This window comes from Echiichthys vipera (assembly GCF_963691815.1).
Source record: "Echiichthys vipera genome assembly, chromosome: 15".
In the NCBI taxonomy this organism is placed as follows: Eukaryota; Metazoa; Chordata; class Actinopteri; order Perciformes; family Trachinidae; genus Echiichthys; species Echiichthys vipera.
Window position 1 is genome coordinate 6,887,055 of NC_139840.1, and position 19,597 is coordinate 6,906,651.

Genomic DNA, 19,597 nt, shown 5'->3' on the forward strand with positions numbered 1-19,597 from the left:
TCAAAAAATACACCACTCATTTCAATTGATAGACAGGCATTTTTATTTTCCCCATACACAGAGCATTGCTGCTCCCTTTGAATCACTCATCTCTTACAAGTCAGAAAAAAGAACAGTTAGGTTTACAGCTCTAACAAAGCCACAGCACAGAGACGACACAGCGGCTCGTACAAGAAATACTTTTTGAGGGATAGATGAATGGAATAAGATAAGTTAAAATGATTAAAGAGGTTTAACATGACTGTGAGCAAACACACACATATCTCAGCTTTTATTTTTCATGTCAACAATTGTATTGTTACTAGAGTGTAAGTGTGGATGTATTTTCTTCTCTTCGTCTGGTCTTCTCCACCATCTCTTAACGGAACTGAAGTGGACTCACACGCAGACCGATCACATCCTTACCGATCTCTGTCACCTGGAGAATAAAGCCACATAAAAGGTAAGAGGTTACAGGGGCAAAACAATGAATAAGATAATCTCTCACTAATCTTTCTGATTAAACACAACACAGGTCTATACTACTTTATTGCATTTCAAGCTATACTTTTGTTTTTCTTCATTATTTACTTTACTTACATCATGACAAATATGTTTCATGACCCACAAATAAAAACATGATCGTGATAATGATGGTGTTTCTGAAGTGTCTTCCTTATTTACAGATCCACGCTTGAATAAATGTCAGTATTCTACATTGAATCAGTCATATTTGCTTTATTCCCTCTGTACCTTTGTGACTCTGGTGGTTTTGAATGTTGGCTTTTATTTAATTTTTATAAGTATAATATAAATGCATATATTCACAGGTTGACTGGAGTTGTACATGGCTGTCCTGAGTTCCGACCTACCTGTGTGACCCTGCAGATCTGGCCTTTGTACGTAGGGCAGTAGCAGGCTCCAGACAGAGGGCACTTCTCAACAGGACGTCCACGGTACAGAGGGACGAAAGAAGCAGCGCACAGGTCGAATGGATTGTGGGGGTCATAGTTCAACTGGTGGGCGTCCGTGAGGGTCTTCTCACAGGCTGCCAAAATCTTGCGGGTCTGAATGGTGGGGATAGATTTAACATGATGGTAAGAAATGAAAAGAACATGACAGTATTGTCCATTTAAAATGAAAAAAAAAACAACTAAATAAAGCTATGGGTGTCGCACAACAAACCTGCTGTGCAACATCTGGCTTCGGCCCCAGCTCGAGCAGGCGTCGAGCAAAGCCGGCAGCTGTCTTGAAGTTACGCAGTTTGAAGAAGAGGTTCAGAGCTGTGCGCAACACCAGCACCATGTGGACTGGTTGGAGGTTACAGTGGGTGAAATAAGCAGCCATCTGTAGGAAAAACACAGACACACACACACACGAACGAGGATTAGACTTGGAAATGATGCAGAATTACGATCACTGTTAACAACAACGGCTTGGACATTCAATAAGGCAATGCTGGTAAGACATAGATATTTACCTCACACAGCCTCTTCTGCTGGTCCAATGTGTCTTTAGGCAACTTCTTCCTCTCGGTCTCCATGGTCAGACCCACGATGTACTCTCTGCAAATTGTGATCAGCTGCTGAGCCTGAAACACACAGATCTCAGTCACACAGGTGACCCCTACACATTTATTGGAGTCATTTTTCTAAATATATTTAGTGCTGCCGAATGAGCAGCCTACAGCCCCACATGGGTTTTCATGACAAATTGCCATCATTTGTGCTGCATTAGAAGTTAAATCTGATTGCGATTCACAGCAGGTTTGGTGTTCACCTCTGCAATCTCCTGCTTGTTATCGACCACGAGCAGAGGTACAGACAGCAGGATGGCTCTGAAGCGCTCGACAGCTTCCTCAAACCGCCCGGACGTAGTCAGCTGGTAGCACTGCTGCAGGCGGGCAATGAGGTCGGAGAGGCGCAGGCCGACAGCAGGCAGTCCTTGCTTTGCGCCACAGTCCTATAAAAAAATAGGAGAACAGGAACAAATGTAAGCAAAGAGTACATTTTTTTTAAACAATGGAAGGTAAAACCACAGAGGAACATACTGCGATTCTTATTAAGAGCTGACAAAAAAAACAAACTATCAGCTGTACCTTCCAGTTTCTCTGGGGATGACCTCGCAGGCACGGCAGGGAAGGCAGCCCCAGGTAACAGGTGCGGCCTCTGGACAGTGTCTGCATGAACAGCGACTTGTAGGGGTCGAAACTCACAACTCCTACCTGGTCGTGGAGCAACTGTGGTACAGAAGGGGAACAGTAAGTGCCAGTATAATGTGTAAATTAATATTTCAATGTCATCCAATCAGTGCCTGCATTTATTAAAAAAAGCAAACAAAAAAAAAAACTGTAGGAAAACAATATGAAACTGTGCACATACTCTCATAGCAGTTTCGAAAGAGCCGGCCAGGATGTGGTCCACTGCTAGCTGGGAGTTGTTGCACCACATCTGTGTGGGACTCATGCCCTTGGTAGGTGGGACGAAGAAGCCGTCTTCTGCTCCTCCACCTGCACCAGCGGGCATGTCCTGGTGGTTGGCAGAGAGACATTGTAATAAGACATTTCGACATTTACTCTTGTTTTGCTGTCGTAGAGCACAAAAAAACAACAGTGCGACATTAAGCTGCAGTGGTGAGAGGATGTGGACGATCAGAGGCCTGTTTCACTGTATCACCATTGTTCTTGGCTCAGTGTTAACCCTGTTTTATCGGTGGTGGAATATGCAATAATGTATCTGCTCTCACCAGCTCTGGAGGAAGGTCCAGGTCTTCCTCCACCTCCCAGCCTCCTCCTTCCTCTTTTATCCCCCCTTCTTCCCCTAATCCCTCCTGGGCATCCATGAAGCCATCTGAGAGACACAGAGAGATAAGGAAATATAAATATATATATATATGTGTATATTGATGATGTGGTCCTACCTGCACACCAAAAGGTCAGGTTTAAAATATTTTGCTAAATTTACCTTCATCCAGCTGAAGCTCAGCATCATCTCCCCAGCCCTCGCCTCCTGGGGCTTCCATGTCCAGGTCGGCAGCCATCTGACCTGCCTTCCCTACAACAGAAGAACACTGTTCTCACACAGGCAGCTGCCACAGACTTCCACAACGTACACAAGTCATTTCTTTTTATTTTGACTTTCAACACTTGGAAAACACTTCTCAATGGCACACTCTCTCTCAGTATATGCATGCATATATAGGCATGTATATAAATTATGTGGGTTGTCATTACATATGTGCATCTGTCTTGTGTCTGTGATGTCTCACCCTTTGCTGCAATGGCTCCCTCAAAGAAGCCCTTTGATACAGTGAGCAGGGGCCAGTTGGTGTCCAGAGGGTTGATGGGCGGAGAAGGCTGCAGCAGCTGTGCATTGGGATCAACCTCTGGCACCTACAAGACACAAGATCCAGCTTCATTTGAGCAAAAGAATCTCCCATAGTGCACTGCTTCTGTGTTTCAGATTGCATGTTATGGTTGTCCGTGTGTATGAAGGTACAGAGAATGTTTTCTCAACATACCGTCTCCTTCTCTGGGTCAAAGGTCTCCTTCAGAGCCTCAGCCTCCTCATCCAGACCATGAGTGGCTGCAGTCAGGTAAGCCAGGGACTCTGGAAACATGGACACACACAAACAGTTACACCTGTTGGCTTCTTGTGCATTGTTAACTATCCATTCATTTATGGTATGGTGGAAATTAAGATGATTCATTTGGAATGTCTTTAGGTTGAGGTTTATATTCAAATTAAATACATAAAAAAGGAAACAAGTAATTTTATTTATAAGCAGTGCAGTAATAGCTTAACAATGAGGTGGACAAATGGCAGGTATATGCAGGTAACAGGTTGATTAAGCAGTGAAAATAGCAAAACAGGAAAATGAATGAAAATGTGACGAATGTGACACTTAAACTCACTCTGTCCACAGTTCTTCAGGATGCGGACCCTCTCACTGACATCTCCCAGATAGAGAGCTGCCTGGTAGTGACCACTCATGTCCTTCCTGATCTCAGCTACAAACAAAAATACACAAATGTTAGACATACAAGACACACAAACCGCCAACCACAGCACCACTTTGTTCATTAAAGGATTTCTCATTGTGCCTCTGATTGAGTCTGTCTCTCACCAATCTTCATCATCTTGCGCAGCTTGGCCAGATTGCCAGTGATGAGGTAGAGGAATGTGAGCTTGTCAAAGTTCTTTGTCCTCTGGTAGCACATTTCCACAACCTGGTGGTGACCCTGCAGCAGCGCCGCTTCGCCAAGACGCTCCCAGCAGCTGCGCTCATCCAGGGCCTTGGCTGCCTCCAGGGCCACCTGGAAGTGTGGAGAAACAGAAATGTTTAAAAAAAGTGTAATTTGAGAACCAAGCAGAGGGAAAATCCAAACTAGAGCTTGGGTTAAAATTGTTATAAAGCTAATTTTGGCTTATCAGAAAATATAGCAGCAGCATCCACATTTATGTATGACAATGTCCAAAACAGAAATAAAAACAGAACATAATTTAAAATAGTGCATGGTATGAATTAGAAACAGAGTCCTAACTTAACAGTTTGTCCAGCAGCAGCTCACCTCAATGTTTCCACACTCCAGAGCCAGACTAAAGCGTGTCTTCTCATCTTTGACAAAGTGAAGCGCCACCTCAGGGTAGCCTTTCTTCTGCAGGTAGGCAATGATAGACTGGCCCACCAGCTTGGCATTACGCACCATGTGGAGCACCTGGAGGGACAACAATAAGAGGAATGATGTCAAAACCAGCATTTGGGAATTAAATGATTCCCTATTCAAAATTAATAAGGGGTAGAAAATGCTGAGGAAATTGAGAATAAGATACAGTATATAATAATAATAATAATTCCACAAAGACAGTGATCACGACAGACTCACCTCATCATATTTGCGGTTGACCAGGGCCAGTTTAAAGCGGTACTCTGTGGGGTCAATGGTGAGGACGCGTGGCCTGCACTCCCTGTCCAGGCAGTAAACACTGTTTCCTCTCACGCGGGTCACGTAGATGGGCAGGTCCAGGGTCCTGATGATGCCATGATCACTACAGAGAAACACAGTGAAATACAATGTTAGATGTTTATTCAGAAATATCAGGTTATCAAGTTATCAGAAATTTATTTAGTAAAACATTTTGTCAGAAGAGAAGATTTCAACAATGTCTTCTTAGTTCTATAGGATTAAAAAATGAGTAGGAAGTGTAGAGGCCACGGCTTTGAATGACTCCAGCACATCTGCGCCCACAGGACATCACTAGTTTCTCACACTGCTCTGGTTTGATCTTGGTCCATTCTGACTCAGTCTCTTCCACTGTTATGTAACTGTAGTGGGTTTCTTAGGCATTACTTTGCCACCGAGGATTTTCCAGAGATTCTCTATGGGGTTTAGATCTAGACTCTGGGCTGGACATTTAATAGTGTCAATATTCTTAGCTTCAAGGAACTACGTAACCCGTTTTGCAGTTTGACAGGGGACATCATGCACGAAAATTGCAGCTGATTGGGAGACAATTGCAGTGAAGGTATTGCATGTCGCTGAAGGAGGTTCACAGAAACATTTGCATTCACCCAACTCCTGCTGCAAAAAAAAAACATCCCCCAAACCATGACATTAAGGTTCAGTTATTTGGGACTGATGGGAAACATTAGGTTCGGCTGAACCTAAAGTGTCTTAAGAAGTCAGTTAAATTTGGAGGAGGAAGTGTCAGAGTCCGTATTTAAACCCCATAGAGAATCTCTGGAAAATATTTGGCGACAAAGTAATGTCTAAGAAACCCACTACAGTTACTGTACAGTGGAAGAGACTAGAGAAGAACGGACCAAGATCAAACCAGAGCAGTGTTAGAAACTAGTGATGTCCTGTGGGAGCAGATGTGCTGAAGTCATTCAAAGCTGTGGCCTCTACACTTCCTGTTGATTTTTTTTAATCCTATGGCCCTAAGAAAACATTATTTAAATCAATCACTTGCCTTATAACAGATTTGACTCCACTACTGTGTTAAATGGACATTGCTTTTTGTAAGCAACACATACCCAGAGGTGAGGGCGTATTTGATGTGGTTGGAGGTGGTGTAGATGAAGACCCCACTCTCGTCCCAGGCTCCACTCTTCACCCTGATGTTCTCGTGAATGTTGCACAGACTGTCCAGCTTACGGTTGCAGATCATGATTGCTGATGGATGAAAAAGAGAGCAAGGGAAATTTAGACTCAATACAATCACACATACACATGGGCTGGCTCGGCCCGTCAACCACGCACGGCAGAGATTTGCGTTTCGGTTACAACTGGGCTACCAGCTTGAAGGTGTGGCTTTGAGGATCAAAATGATACCCAGAAAATGATTTCACCAGCCTCATGATAAGCAGGGGTGGAATCAAATAGTACCCTCTCCTGGTTATGCTAATACTTTCTAACAAGGGCTCATGTCTCAGTGATGTTTCAGAGCCTCAGCCCTGTCAGCACAAACCGGTATAGAGGACGGAAGATAAAGATATTGTGACTTTGTGATAAGTATGCTTGTCTGTACGTGCAGATAGCCATCTTATCTACCCACCGTGTTTAGCCAGCAGAGCCACGTGGCTGGTGTCAGCACTCCACACCACGTACTTGACCTTGGCGATCTTAACGGTGGCCAGAGAGCGTTTCTGCTGCACGTCGAACAGTGTGACGCCATCGGCATCGCGCAGCAACAACGATCCCGTCCCGGCATAGAAGATCTCCTCGCAGCTCGGTACCTGAACTTTCTTTACAATTTCATTCTTCAGGTTCTTGATCAGCAGCTAAAAAAGAGGGGGACATTTTATGAGAAGGGCTGATTTCAATTTGTTACACATTTCAAAATTTCACGAGGAGATTCATGTCATGATATTACTTTTTCAAAACCTTTTCATACTTTCTAGACCTGCAAATGGACTTACAGAGTGCATACGGTCCAGGACGGCAAATCTGTTCCTGGCCACCCAGACTGCAGTCAGACCAGAGGATCTCTTCCCCTCAGGTGCTGAGAAAAAGACAGATTCTGCGTTACCTTTGTCACTACGTACAGAATAATTAACAGTAGCAAGCAAGACGTAACATTTAGCAAGACACGATCACTTCAAAAAGATTACAAATGACAATAAATTTCCTGTTTACTATGAAAAAAAGGTCTAGGGAAAGACAGTTTAACTTTAATGAGTTGTTTCTTTACCATCAGGGTTCTGAGAGTCGCTTTCTTTGGGAATAGAGTACAGGTCATAGGTGCTGTTCTCCAGGTTGGTCGCCCTCTGCAGGAGTTAAAGAGCATTACTTTAGTGACTGTCTATACCAGTGAGGGATCAATGTGTGTTTTGATTGGGAGATACTTACAGTGCAGAGCAGGACAGCGTTCTCAGCAGGGTTGTAGGACATGCTGAACACGGGGAACTTCGATCCACTAGGACAAAGAAATACATAAAACATAGCGTGTTAAACTCACTAGCGTCCAAATACTTCAACAAAAGCCTGAAATGGGTCTGAATAAGGTTTGACGTACCTGCGTAGCTGCATGACAGCAGTGTCCTTGCTGCTGTTGAAGTCCAGCTGGCGAAGGAAACGGTCCTTGACGTAGTACAGCATGTTGCCGTGCACGGCGTACGCTGGACGTTCACGCTCCAGCTTGAACACAATCATGCCACTGTCATGACCTGAAGAACAAACAGAGTGTCTATGGTTAAATGTGCAAGTCCCCCACTGAAATGTCAAACATCAGGATCATTTGTGAACTTTCATACACCGACAGCAAAATCATGAACCGGATATGTAGCAGCAGGATATCAGACTAGGTGTATGTGAACAGATGCAGACCAGTCTCATCACCTACCGGCAGCAAACAGGTTGAGGTTTGGGTGAGCCCCCAGCACCCAGAAGCGATCGTGGTCACGGCGGAAGGTCTGCACTCCAGTACGCTTGGACATATCCCACACCCGGATGCTCTTGTCCTCAGAGTTGGACAGGATGAGCTCTTGGCGTGGGTGGAAGACGGCGCAGGACACGTTGTTGTAGTGACCGCGGCACGTATCCAGCTCCCAGGCCTTGGATTCTGGATTGTGGGAGAAAGGGACCGCAGAAGAGGGTGGAGAAAGACATTAGAAATGTGAACAATGGGGATGAGAGGAAAATCTGACTCTTAAATCAGCAGTTAATATAAACAAGTTTGAATCAGCGTATTAAAATAATTAATGCAGTGAGGAAGATGGTACAAGTGGTACTACATGTACTACATGTTTCTAATGCAATGATCATTTCTTTAATGTTATTGAATGACCTACCAGTAATTACATTGTAGATGCTATTAATCACTAAATCGAGCACTTATATTAGTAGAGAGTAGCATAATAATGAAGGTGTGATGAAGAAGTAGATGCATTGAATTATTAAGTGTGGTTTATACTGATAAAGTGAAAACATCTACTCTGATACTGGACCCTTGCTTTTATGTTTTAATGTGAGTGACAAACAAAATAAATAGAGTTATAATGGACACTGGGCAGCAGCTTGTTGATGAACGTTAACTAGTGACTCCCGAGACACCCACCGTTCATTCTCCAGATCTTGACCTGTCTGTCGTCGGCTCCAGACACAATGAGAGGCATGGTGGGGTGGAAGGCAGCCCAGTTGACCCCCCGGTCGTGACCCTGGACGCAGATACACAAAGTCACATCACACAAATCCAAACGGAGATCTAACAGCTGTGCCAGCACTGAAGCCAGGGACTAAAGGTTTCTAAAAAAAAATCTAAATCTGAATCCTTAGGTCTATCAGAGGGGGGGGGGGGGGGGGGGGAGTGCAGAGATGGAAAAGAATAAACTTTATTGTCCGGCCAAAAAATTGTCTTTAATCTCACCGAAGAAAATTTAACACAAAACATTTATCCACAAGATAAAAACCTTGCATTAACAGAACAAAGCTCTCTAAACTGTCGTGGCATTCGTACCCATAGTGTACAGTCTGCACTCTATTTAAGTTGACTGTGGTTTGTTAACCACGTTAATTGCATTTGGGATAAAAGATTGTAGACACTAGATCTTTTTCTTTACTGGGTTATTCTATAGCGTCGCCCCGAGGGGAGAACCTCGACCTCAGGGTGGAGGTGATGTGTTTTGTCACTGATAATTGAAAGGGCTCTCCTGTCCAGCTGTGCTGTAGAGGTCCTCTGATGGTTTTTGTTGGTGTCCTTCTATTTTTCCTGCCAATTTAACAATTCTTGTCAGCTTGTTTCTATTTACTAAAAGTCGAGTGCCCATACCACACAGAGATATTAAAAACAATGACTCTCCATCCGGCTTATCAACGTTTTTTTCCAAAATGTGAAGGCTGACCCTAAACCCCTTCAATTTCCTGCTTACAAACAGTCTCTGAGTAGCTTTCTTACATATAAAATCAACATTGATGAGAGTGTGGCTGAGTCTGGTTGGGTTCTAGTTTTCCATTACTTTCACTGGATGACACACCACTGTTATTGATGTTCAAAACCCAAACCAGGCAATGTCATTTGATTTCCTTGGGCTGGACATTTCTTGACCTTGAGGAGCAATAACTTGAAAACACAGAGAAGAATGTGATGTAATGCAGAGACCTGCCTACAAATAGTACATTTAGCCTCAAAACTAATTTAGTTGGTATTTTCCATGAACAGGAAAGACGCTTTAAAGGCTGTGACGATTTGGAAAATCTCTTTACAATGCTGAGCTTGTTTCTCTTTGGCGGTTCAGTGGAGAGGAAAAATTTAAAGTTATTTTTACACATTTTACCAGTATTTTTTAAATTCCCTTCAGGTTTCCAGTGAGCACAACACCATGGCCAGTTGAGCTATTTTCTGTTGTTCACCTGTCAAAAGTTAAAGGCTGGTTCACTCAAACAACATATCAGACTCTGCAATAAAAGAAGCACACAACTGAATTATGCACGTGAAAGTCACTTCTCACCTCAAGGACATGCTTGACAACAGCATCGGAGGCACCGAACAAGTCAACACCAGAGATGCCACGCACTTCTGTCTCCACAGCGCCCGGAGACAGATTCTTCTTCCTCAGACCTGGAACCAACATTCAGGGCATCGCGTGCAAGGAAGGAGCCATATTCATGTTACACAGGGAACAACAACAATACAGGGGAGGAGGAAAAATATGAAAAATAAGGTACGAATGATTAAAATAATGAAATATGAAGTGATATCATAGGAGAGGAGAGGCAACAGAGAGGAATTATAGAGAGGGAGAACTGTTGGACCACTGAACACACACACACAGTAGAAACACACCAACACAACCTCTGCTCTCTCGTTCCCTGCTAACTTGAGTCTGGAAACAATCATGTCTGAAATAGTGTGATTTATTGGGTTAATGAATCACTTGTATAAAGAAGAAAATCACAATTACTCATGATTTGATTGGACAGCAGTGAGAGATACTGATTACCTCCCAGACTCAAATGAGATCGGTAATTTAAAAAATGATTGAGAAAACACAGCTTGCGTTGATGATTCCTGCCCACTAAAACGATGTGGTGAACAGATTAGCTCAACAGCACAGAGAGGTGACACAGGGGGGGATGTGACACTGGGAATCCATGTGCAGGTGTGGATGTTTCCAGGGAGAGCATGGGGTAATGTGGACACAGGGAGTGCGTGATCTTGGCTGATGGGGGTTGGGTGGGTGGTGCTTGGCGTTGTAAAGACGTGCTCTGATGGGGCGTTGGATGTCAGGAATATGATTTTTTCTTTCTTTTTAGAGGCTCATGCATGTTTCTGCAGTCACATGCAGAGTTAATAGAATCTGACATGTCACAGTTATGAGTTAGGAATGAAGTTGGTGACTTTTTGCTATAGGAAATATAAAAGCTTTTGTTCGTGTTATATTCTAGAGGCAGCCGTGCAAATGTCATGCCAAGAAGAGTATAAAAACATTTTTAAAAATCAGAACTTAGAAAGTTTATAAAAGATAAGCTTTTAAACCAGTTAGTAGTTGAGTCTGTTTTACTTGATGCATTGCAAAGCAAAAACTTGAATTAACAGTATGGGAAGCAGAATACACTTCCTATAATGAACGTATAAGTGCAAAGTGACCCTTCTTTCATGTTAAACAGATGCCGTGCATGTAACAGGGTGAGTAAACCATGGGTATTCTACACCCTGCTATGATATCATATGTTGTAGGAGCTCATAAAAGCTGTATGTGTAAATGCAATCATGCTCTATACTGGGAAATGTGAAAGAAAAGAAATCCTCAGGACAGGAGACAGTTACAGATCCACGTTACACATATTCACATGTTAGAAAGTGACAGAAGATGTGAGTCAATTAATGGTTTCGTTAGTGAGGAGACACAGGAAGCAAGAAATACCGTCACACACATATTTTAAGAGCATGCAGAGGCATAGAAACAGCTCCCCTTTCCTATTTCTGTCTTTCATTGTTCACATATTTACAGTGCAGAATTTCACGTACAAAATACCACGCTATAAATATGCCTGACAATGCATCTTTTTTCCTGTCTGTCTTTTCTGAAAGGAGAGGTGTTTCTGCAAACATCCCATAGAGATTTGTCCTACAAGAAGGAGGGGAAGAAGAGGTGACACAGGACTTGATATTCATCCTGTTCCTGGTTCTTCCCCGTCCTTCATACCACTCTACCCTCCCCAACCCTTCCTCAACCGCGGTCAACCGGTCCCCAAGCCCTCACCGGAAATATCCCACACTCGCACGGTCTGGTCCAGGCTGGCCGACACCACAAGGTCCTCAGCCGGGTGGAACTGGGCACACATCACATAGTGATTATGGCCAGTCAGCACACTGTGGATGAGAAGGGGGAAAAGGGATACATTCAGAATTAGGACACATATAATCTTACTAGTTTAACAATAACCATTATACAGTTCAAAACTGTTCTTTTTCTCAGTGAAAACAAACAAAACGTCAGTGCATCTTACCACACACAGGTTCTAGACTGCCAGTTCCAGATGCGAATAGTCTGGTCATCTGAGGCACTCAGAATCCAGGGGTACTCCTACAGAAAGGGAAGCGGTTTGATTCATTCAATTAAGATTTACTTTTTTTACATGGTCAACAAGATACAGAGTCTGTGTTACTCATAGTTAGGAAGCGGACATATTTTAAAGTGGCAGAACAACTCACATGGTGGAAGAAAGTGGTTCTGATGTAGTCGAGGTGTCCAAGGAGGGTGAAGAGGCAGCGTCTCAGCTTGTAGTTCCACACCTGGTCAAAATAGGAACATTTACTCAGCATATACAAGTATGATGTATATCATCGAATAATTAGATGGAATATTGTAACAATATTTTTTTTCTTCTATGCAATACATATTAGCACCACACAACAGACAATCCCATCTCTGACATCGAATGTAAATATATGGGCATAAGGGCATCTCATTTGCTCAAACTTGTCAGCTTCATGAGAACATGCAAACACAGTGCAAAGGGTGTCCCACCTTGATTTTGTAATCATCTCCTCCTGACACAAACAGAGGCTGCTGTTTGTGGAAATCAATTCCTCTGACGGGGCCTGTGGGTGAATACACATCAATTAAGTCACATGTAGTGTTAGAAGGTAAGCCGATATTAGAAAGGTAATGCGGTACCCAGCCGTTAAATACGACACTTTTTCACGTTTTATTGGTATCGGTACTTTATCCTGCCGACTTTCCCAGGCTTGTTGAAAAAGCAGACGCACGGGGGGGGGGATTTGGAAGTGTTCCGCTTACGTTGCCGACAGTAAGGACAAGCCCACAGACACCACAAGCCCGCCTGACCAACGACCAACTTGGAGAAACATCGAGCGAGTGTTTATTTTGTGACAAGTGAACTGTTTTTTACCATCAGAGTTGCACGAGGACTGTTTAACTGTCTGATGTGGTTCACGAATCTCTGTATGCAAAAAGTTCACACTGGAGACATTAAATATACCATAACATGTGCTGGTGTTTACAAGTATGATCGACAATGCCAAGAACCTTACATTGGCCAAAGAATGATCCAGATAATAACGAACATGTTCTTGTTTTCATGTGTCCATGTTCTGTGACATATTTTCATATTTTAAACAGCTGCATAATCATTTCATTGTTTTTATAACAAGTTGAGTAGCTATAAAGCTCAGCAGCTTTAACAAATATATATAACAATATATATATATTGTATTTAATAACAAGAAATGAATCATTTCAAGTACCACATTCTGTCATCTTATGGTTTATTCCATTACTTTTGATTATATTTTAGTTTTAGTCCGTGGTATCGTTTTGGTATCTTAAGATTTTAGCCAGGTATCTTACCGAAGTCATAACTTTGGTATAGTGGCAACACATGATCTCAATTACACACCGTGTAAAATTAAACAATCGTACATTTATAAACATGTGAACACTACATCTGCACCATCACTGCCTTACCATCATGCTCGTCAAACTTGTCAATCAGTGTGCACATCCGATAGTCCCACAGCTGGATGACCCCGTTGTGCAAACTTGCAAGAACCCATGGCCTCTTGGGATGGAAACTCAGGCCTGACATGTAAAAAACACAAAACATCAACTATCCCATAATATCAGCTGGACACCTGTCATTAAACTTCAGCCGAGGAGATCACTGTCTGTTAGCACTGGAAGTGGTCAAGTTTAGCTGAACAGTGTCGTTAGTTACGCTAGCTAAATAGCTAACCACAGTCCAGATAGTGTCCATGCAACGTCACCTATTTGAACACATAAAGCTGGAGTCTGTGATACAAAAACATATATAACAAACTAACCGATTCGTTCACGGACATTACTTTAAAAATGATAAATAACCGAGTCGGATAACGTCAGCTGGCTAACGTTAGCTTGTGAGCTAGCTGTAGCTAGTAACCTCTTACCTTTGACACGGGCAGACTTCGTCTCAAATTTAGTTAACATGGTCTCTTAACAATAACGCAAGACGCAATGTTAATGTCGTGGTCAACTATACCCCCCTACAGACAATAAAAACAAGTCAAATATGGCAGACAGGTGAAGTCAGGTAGCCTGATCCTTCGCCCATTTAGCGGATTCTCCTTTTTCCGGACACGTAGCCCGTTTTGACTTCCGGTGTTGGACAATAAAGTTGTGCAGGGAACGTTCGACGCAGGAAGCTCCACGGCGGCGCCAAGTAGAAATACGACACATAGACCTGAACTGACAGGAGCTCTATATGAACTATAGAGTAATACATTGTCTAAGTACTATATTCCTACAGTCCAGTTAAAATGACTGTGTACAGTAAAGAAAACACAACATGGTCAATTCTGGAGCATCATCAGCAGAGGGAGTTTGTAGTGTAATCATGTTTATTCCATTTAAGATGTGGAAATTTAAATTTATTAGGATGAGCACTTGAGTCCAACATGTTAAGCTTTACCCACACAGACTGGTTTTGATCTGCAGTCCCTGGCAGGTTGATGACATCATTTTGAATGTCACAGACACACACACACATGCACCTTGTTTTTGTTTTGTTTAATGAATCCTACATACATAATCATACAGAAACGTCCATTTCATGGAATTTTTGTATGGGCACTCCGGTTTCCTCCCACAATCCAAAGACATGCACGTGTTAGGTTAATTGATGACTCAAATAATTGCCCTTAGGTGTGAATGGTTGTCTGTCTCTGTTCGTCTCTATGTGCCCTGTGATAGACTGGCATCCTGTCCAGGGTGGACCCCGCCTCACGCCCGATGTCAGCTGGGATCAGCTGCAGCCCCCCGCGACCCTGAACCCGGGAAAAACGGTTGAAAATGAATGAATGAATGAAAGTTAAAATGACAAAGCTTAAAACTTAATGACTATTTAATAATTTCATCTAGTGCAATGCAATATATTTTATGAACTGATCATAGATTTTGAATGCAGAACCTTAATCTGCAGTATAACTAGTTGCTATAGAATAAGCAGAATACCATAAAAAGTACCTTAAAATTGAACAGTACCTGAATAACAAAGGCATGCAGGTGTTAGGTTCATTAATGACTTTAAAATTGCCCGTAGGTGTGAATAGTTGTCTGTCTCTGTTTGTCTCTATGTGCCCTGCGATAGACTGACGTCCTGTCCAGGGTGGACCCCGCCTCACGCCCGATGACAGCTGCGATATGCTCCAGACCCCCCACGACCCCGACAGGGACAAGCAGTTGAAGCAATGATGACCAATAAAACACAACACCAAAACTGTTTGCATTAAACCATTACTTTATTTCATATATATTCACAAAACAAAATAGTGTCAAATAACAGGTTGCAATTGTTAAAGGTGCTCTGGGCGTGTTTGCAGCGGCCCTGAGAGTTGAATGGATTGCACCCCCCTCCACAACAGCCTCCCCTCAGCTGTGTTGGATGTATACCTGATCTCTTTTCAGTACATGACTGACTGAATCCTTTCACTGAACCCCTTTATCATACAGTTATTGATGAGCTGCTGGTCGTGTGATTTCTAGACCTCTCTCTATGGTCACAGCGGTAAAATTTGTCCACTGGCAATTAGAAAACTGGTGAAAACCGGCAGCGGGAGTAAACAAACCCACCAACCCCAGCTAACATGGCACCAAGCTGTTGATGTTTTAACCCAACAGTAAATTAATTATAGACACCTTTCTCTCCTCGCATGAGACAATCTGATGTTTACTACTATGCCCATTACCTTTTCCGGAAAGAACGTGATGTTCTTTTAATGGAGGGCAAAGGATAAAAGTTGATATCAGATGGTAAACAATCCTGAATACCCCTCAAGAGTTTGCCTTTCCCAGCAGGGCACGTAATCATCACTTTGCACATTAAAAACACCGGGGATCACAAGGGAACCGTTTTGCACGGACACTCTACACTATAATGATCACTGTAACCACAGCAAAGGCGTACGGGAATCATCCTCTCAATCACTTCAAATCCATACCTGGGAATGGGGGAGTACACTTAAGGGGGAATGGGTCTTGTTAAATTAGTTGGTTGAATTACAGTATGCACTAGGAACTTCTCATGAGGTGCAAAACTGCTGTATTTTCCTTTTAATAATTATGTAAATAATTAACCTATGTACATTATTTTTTTTACAGTTTCCTTACATGTTAATTACTAACTTGTTATGGTACTTTGTCTAAAGCCACAGGCATTGTGTGTTTAATGGAGTACCAAAGATTTATCACTTGGTGTAAACAACATGGGATGATATTGCAAATTCCCACCATTTTAAAACTATAATGTTGAGTGCTCATCTGAACGACAGCAAACTCTAAAGACCTAAAATAATAACTTTAAAGTCATTCTGCAAAGGCACTGTTTAAACCCGTGAAGTGGCTTGAATTGACAGATTTTTACCATGAGGCTAAACAGTACTGTAAAAACACAAATAACGGCAGTGCTATTTTTCTTTTTAAAGGAATGCTGTTAAAACTAAACCATGAAGGAGCTGCGTCAACCGCCGACAAACTAATGATTTAAGATGGTAAAATGTTCTCAGTGGTGCGTTCAGTGATTTTAGACAGAAGAGAGTGTTTGTGTGTATGGGGGTTCCTGTTGGTTTTCATGCTTCCTCCTGTTGTTTCTGCATCCACACACCTTCAACTTGAGGGAGAACAGTGTCACCGGTCACACTCCTGTCTGACCTCTGCTTCACACTCCTTCACTCCCCGCCTGTCGCTGACGCACATAGAGTGGCCCTCTGGCTCCAGTGCTTCTGATGGACAACGCCGCTACCTGATCACATGACGGAGCACTGCTCTGCCGCCCCAGCAGCGGGGCCTCCTGGGAGATTGAGGGACTCCATGTCAAAGTTAAAGCCTGGAGGCTGGGGGGGAGAACAAACAGGAAGAATGCTGTGATGTCTAAGCTACAGTTGGGTTGAGTTTTCCTATTTGCGGAGGTCACATATACACTATATGCTGTGGAAAACTTACGGAGTCACCCGCTAGCTCTTTCGGTGGTTGGCCCAGGTCTTGCAACTGTCAATAAAAGCAATAAAATCTGTGATGACTTTTATTCTTCACAAACCAACTTCTATTCACATTAAGAAGAGACACTACAGGTGAAAATGTTACTAATATATATCACCATGAAACTTTACCATTACTGACATTAAGACAAACCATTTTTGAATTTGAAGTTTTCTGAAATGTTATGTTTAAATATGTAAACAAGACATTATCTAATGAAATATGTGCTTATCTGCAAACATTTCCAGAACAAATCTGGATGAAGCCAGGTTCAAAATGCTTGTTTTCTTTTTGTTGACATATTAGAGTCAAAGGTTTGTACAGTGGGAAGACTGGCTATGTCTTTTATTTCCACCATAACCATTTTATCAGCATGATACAGAAAACCCTATCAAAAGCCATTTCAAAAATAAAATGAATCTTAGAAATAAAATGTTATATACTGTATATTGGATATATTTTTAAATACGACTATGAATGAAATATAATCAAAGCCCTCTGAATATAGAGAGTAATGACACTGGATCGTTTGGTGGATGAATGTGCTTCTGAACAGCCTTTAAAGATTAAGGTAAAACTTTTGGGGTGATTTCTGTCCACTAGTCTGAAAGATGACATTGTATGTTTGTAAGCTATGCTGTCTACTGCCAATGTTAAAGTATGTAAAGCTACTTAATGTATAGTATCTGCCTCATGTAACGCCTAATGTAAGCACTTCATCAAATACAGAGTGTGTCCACCTTTTGCATCAGGTCCATGATGCTCTCGAACGTGCCTTCTTTAACTCCTGCCCCCTGCTCTTCCTTCTCAAACTGCTTACAGATCTCGTCCATGATTTTGGACTGCTGCTCATAGCGCTGGTAGTCCTCTGGGCTAAGGCTTGGCTTGTTGGCATCCAACCATTCTGGGTACTGTGAGGATGAGTGACATTTATGAGTGACGCTTGGTAGCAGAACTTAAGACTATAGTGATTGCAAGTAAAAGAGATGCACACCTTAGCAGTGATCTCTTTGAGAGACGGATAAAGCACTTCCTTAGAGAGAAGATTCTGCATGATGGACTGCATGATGGGCAGGATGTTACCATCATCACTGCCTCCTCCTTCGCCACCTTCTTCCAATCCCAGGCCTTCTAGAGCCTTGACAAGGTCGTCTCCAGCTAGTCCAGAGGACTGTAAGAAAACAATAAAGATATTCAGTAAATTATGTTCGCATCACTCTAAACCGTTACACATTAATTCATTGATTCTGATTTACCCACCTGTAGGTTGTCTGCATTTTTGGCCAGGCCACGAAGGGTTTCTTTAAGACAGGAAGTGAATTCTTGTTGGGAGGCGGTGTCGGTGCCTTCACAGAATACACATAGAACATTTAGGCTACGAGAACAAAACAGTAAGCAAAGGAACATATCACAACTACAAATAATGCAAAGTGTAGAGCTTACCAACTTTGCCTGCAGCCTCTGACAGTTTATGGAAGTGCTGCAGCAATTCTGGCTCCTCATGGGCCAGCTCAGTCATGGCCTTCTCCCACTCCTGCTTAGCTTGGGTAGCCATGTCCCCCTCGAAGAGAGTCTCAAAGAGTTTGCAGTCTTCTAGCAGGGGTGGCTACACAAGTAAATAGGAGAAGAATGGAAAAGTTCATGTAGAAAAAAAAAAAAAAGGGTGAGCAGTGAAGTATTGGGGGTGAGGTCTGAACTTTGCATGAGACACAGCCGACAACCAGGCCTACCTTCTCCGCACCACTGTTGGCTAAGGAGGAAGCTGCAGCAGGTTCGGGGGCTGGAGGGGCCGGTGTCTTGTCAAAGTCATCCAAAGCACCTGTAAGAAAAATAAAAAGAGATAACATAAGAACCATGCCAGTGGACTTTTAAAGAGTTTTAACGAAGTAATACAACAACACAAATGTTAAAATGCAGCTGTTATCTACTTATCTTTACATCAGTTAAAGCCGAGCTGCAGAAAAGGCTTGTTACAATCATCAAAGGTCTCCGAACCGCGCATGAAGCCACTTTTAAATGATTCTACAGTGTCCAAAAGAGTTATATAGCACGTACTATTCTAACTAACGGTTCTTTCTAGGGGCAAAGCAATGGACATTTAAGCTTATTATTAATACAATTGAACTACAACACTGACTTAGATTTAATATTCTGATTGATAATAAAATAGATATATAGTGATGATATTATAACTTTGATAAAGCAAAAGGAATGCCATGAAATGTACACTATGCTGCACGTTTATTAGGTAGTGGGTACACAAAGCTAAAACTAATAATACAACAGCCCTGCAATAATTCATACCCTTGTTTGTGGTGCTTTTATACTGTGTTAGACTAATATTTAGTTTATCTTCATTGTTATAAATGGTTTTCGACCCTTCATTATAAGGCATACAATTTAACAGCACCATAATCTACAGTCTCTAAAATATAATTAAGCTGAATCAACTTTTCAACTAAAACTTAACATTACAACTTGTCTTTCATTAAGTTTATTGCAGGACTGTTGTATTAACCTAGGGCGACACGACAAGAGGGTTCCTGGTCCCCACAGTCCAAAGACATGCACGTGTTAGGTTGATTGATGACACTAAATTGCCCGTAGGTGTGACTGTGAGTGTGAATGTTTCAATGAACGG

The 19,597-nt window shown here is 42.4% G+C and overlaps 2 protein-coding genes across 2 annotated transcripts in view; both read right to left on the reverse strand.

Moving 5' to 3' along the window:
• Positions 1 to 25: 25 nt before the first annotated feature.
• Positions 26 to 14,050, reverse strand: copa (COPI coat complex subunit alpha). The gene is made up of 30 exons (XM_083927751.1): positions 13,872 to 14,050; positions 13,411 to 13,524; positions 12,451 to 12,524; positions 12,135 to 12,215; positions 11,930 to 12,006; positions 11,683 to 11,792; positions 9,928 to 10,037; positions 8,538 to 8,637; positions 7,824 to 8,042; positions 7,497 to 7,647; positions 7,331 to 7,397; positions 7,173 to 7,248; positions 6,901 to 6,983; positions 6,537 to 6,762; positions 6,016 to 6,154; positions 4,865 to 5,027; positions 4,550 to 4,696; positions 4,105 to 4,294; positions 3,893 to 3,988; positions 3,499 to 3,587; positions 3,247 to 3,370; positions 2,943 to 3,032; positions 2,725 to 2,828; positions 2,361 to 2,507; positions 2,078 to 2,218; positions 1,759 to 1,941; positions 1,460 to 1,570; positions 1,165 to 1,326; positions 852 to 1,046; positions 26 to 418 (listed from the first exon to the last, which is right to left on the reverse strand). The coding sequence occupies exons 1-30, from the start codon at positions 13,909 to 13,911 to the stop codon at positions 359 to 361; spliced, it is 3,669 nt and encodes a 1,222-aa protein (XP_083783877.1). The 5' UTR covers positions 13,912 to 14,050; the 3' UTR covers positions 26 to 358.
• A 1,158-nt stretch (positions 14,051 to 15,208) lies between these two features.
• The window catches only part of pex19 (peroxisomal biogenesis factor 19), a 6,761-nt gene continuing 2,372 nt past the window's right edge, over positions 15,209 to 19,597 (reverse strand). The window contains exons 2-8 of the mRNA XM_083928048.1: positions 18,687 to 18,775; positions 18,400 to 18,562; positions 18,217 to 18,302; positions 17,951 to 18,127; positions 17,697 to 17,867; positions 16,921 to 16,965; positions 15,209 to 16,811 (exon numbers count right to left, since the gene is read on the reverse strand). Of these exons, the coding sequence (XP_083784174.1) occupies positions 16,725 to 16,811; positions 16,921 to 16,965; positions 17,697 to 17,867; positions 17,951 to 18,127; positions 18,217 to 18,302; positions 18,400 to 18,562; positions 18,687 to 18,775 (818 nt within the window). The 3' untranslated portion in view covers positions 15,209 to 16,724. The remainder of the gene's footprint in view (positions 16,812 to 16,920; positions 16,966 to 17,696; positions 17,868 to 17,950; positions 18,128 to 18,216; positions 18,303 to 18,399; positions 18,563 to 18,686; positions 18,776 to 19,597) is intronic.

Bases quoted from the DNA above. Each gene is read 5' to 3' on its own strand.
- copa (XM_083927751.1), bottom strand. From the start codon at position 13,911: ATGTTAACTAAATTTGAGACGAAGTCTGCCCGTGTCAAAG. The intron at 11,793-11,929 runs GTAAGATGCACT...TCTCATCCACAG, and splicing joins CAGTCTAGAACCTGTGTGTG to TGTGCTGACTGGCCATAATC. The intron at 10,038-11,682 runs GTGAGGGCTTGG...TGTTGGTTCCAG, and splicing joins GCGAGTGTGGGATATTTCCG to GTCTGAGGAAGAAGAATCTG.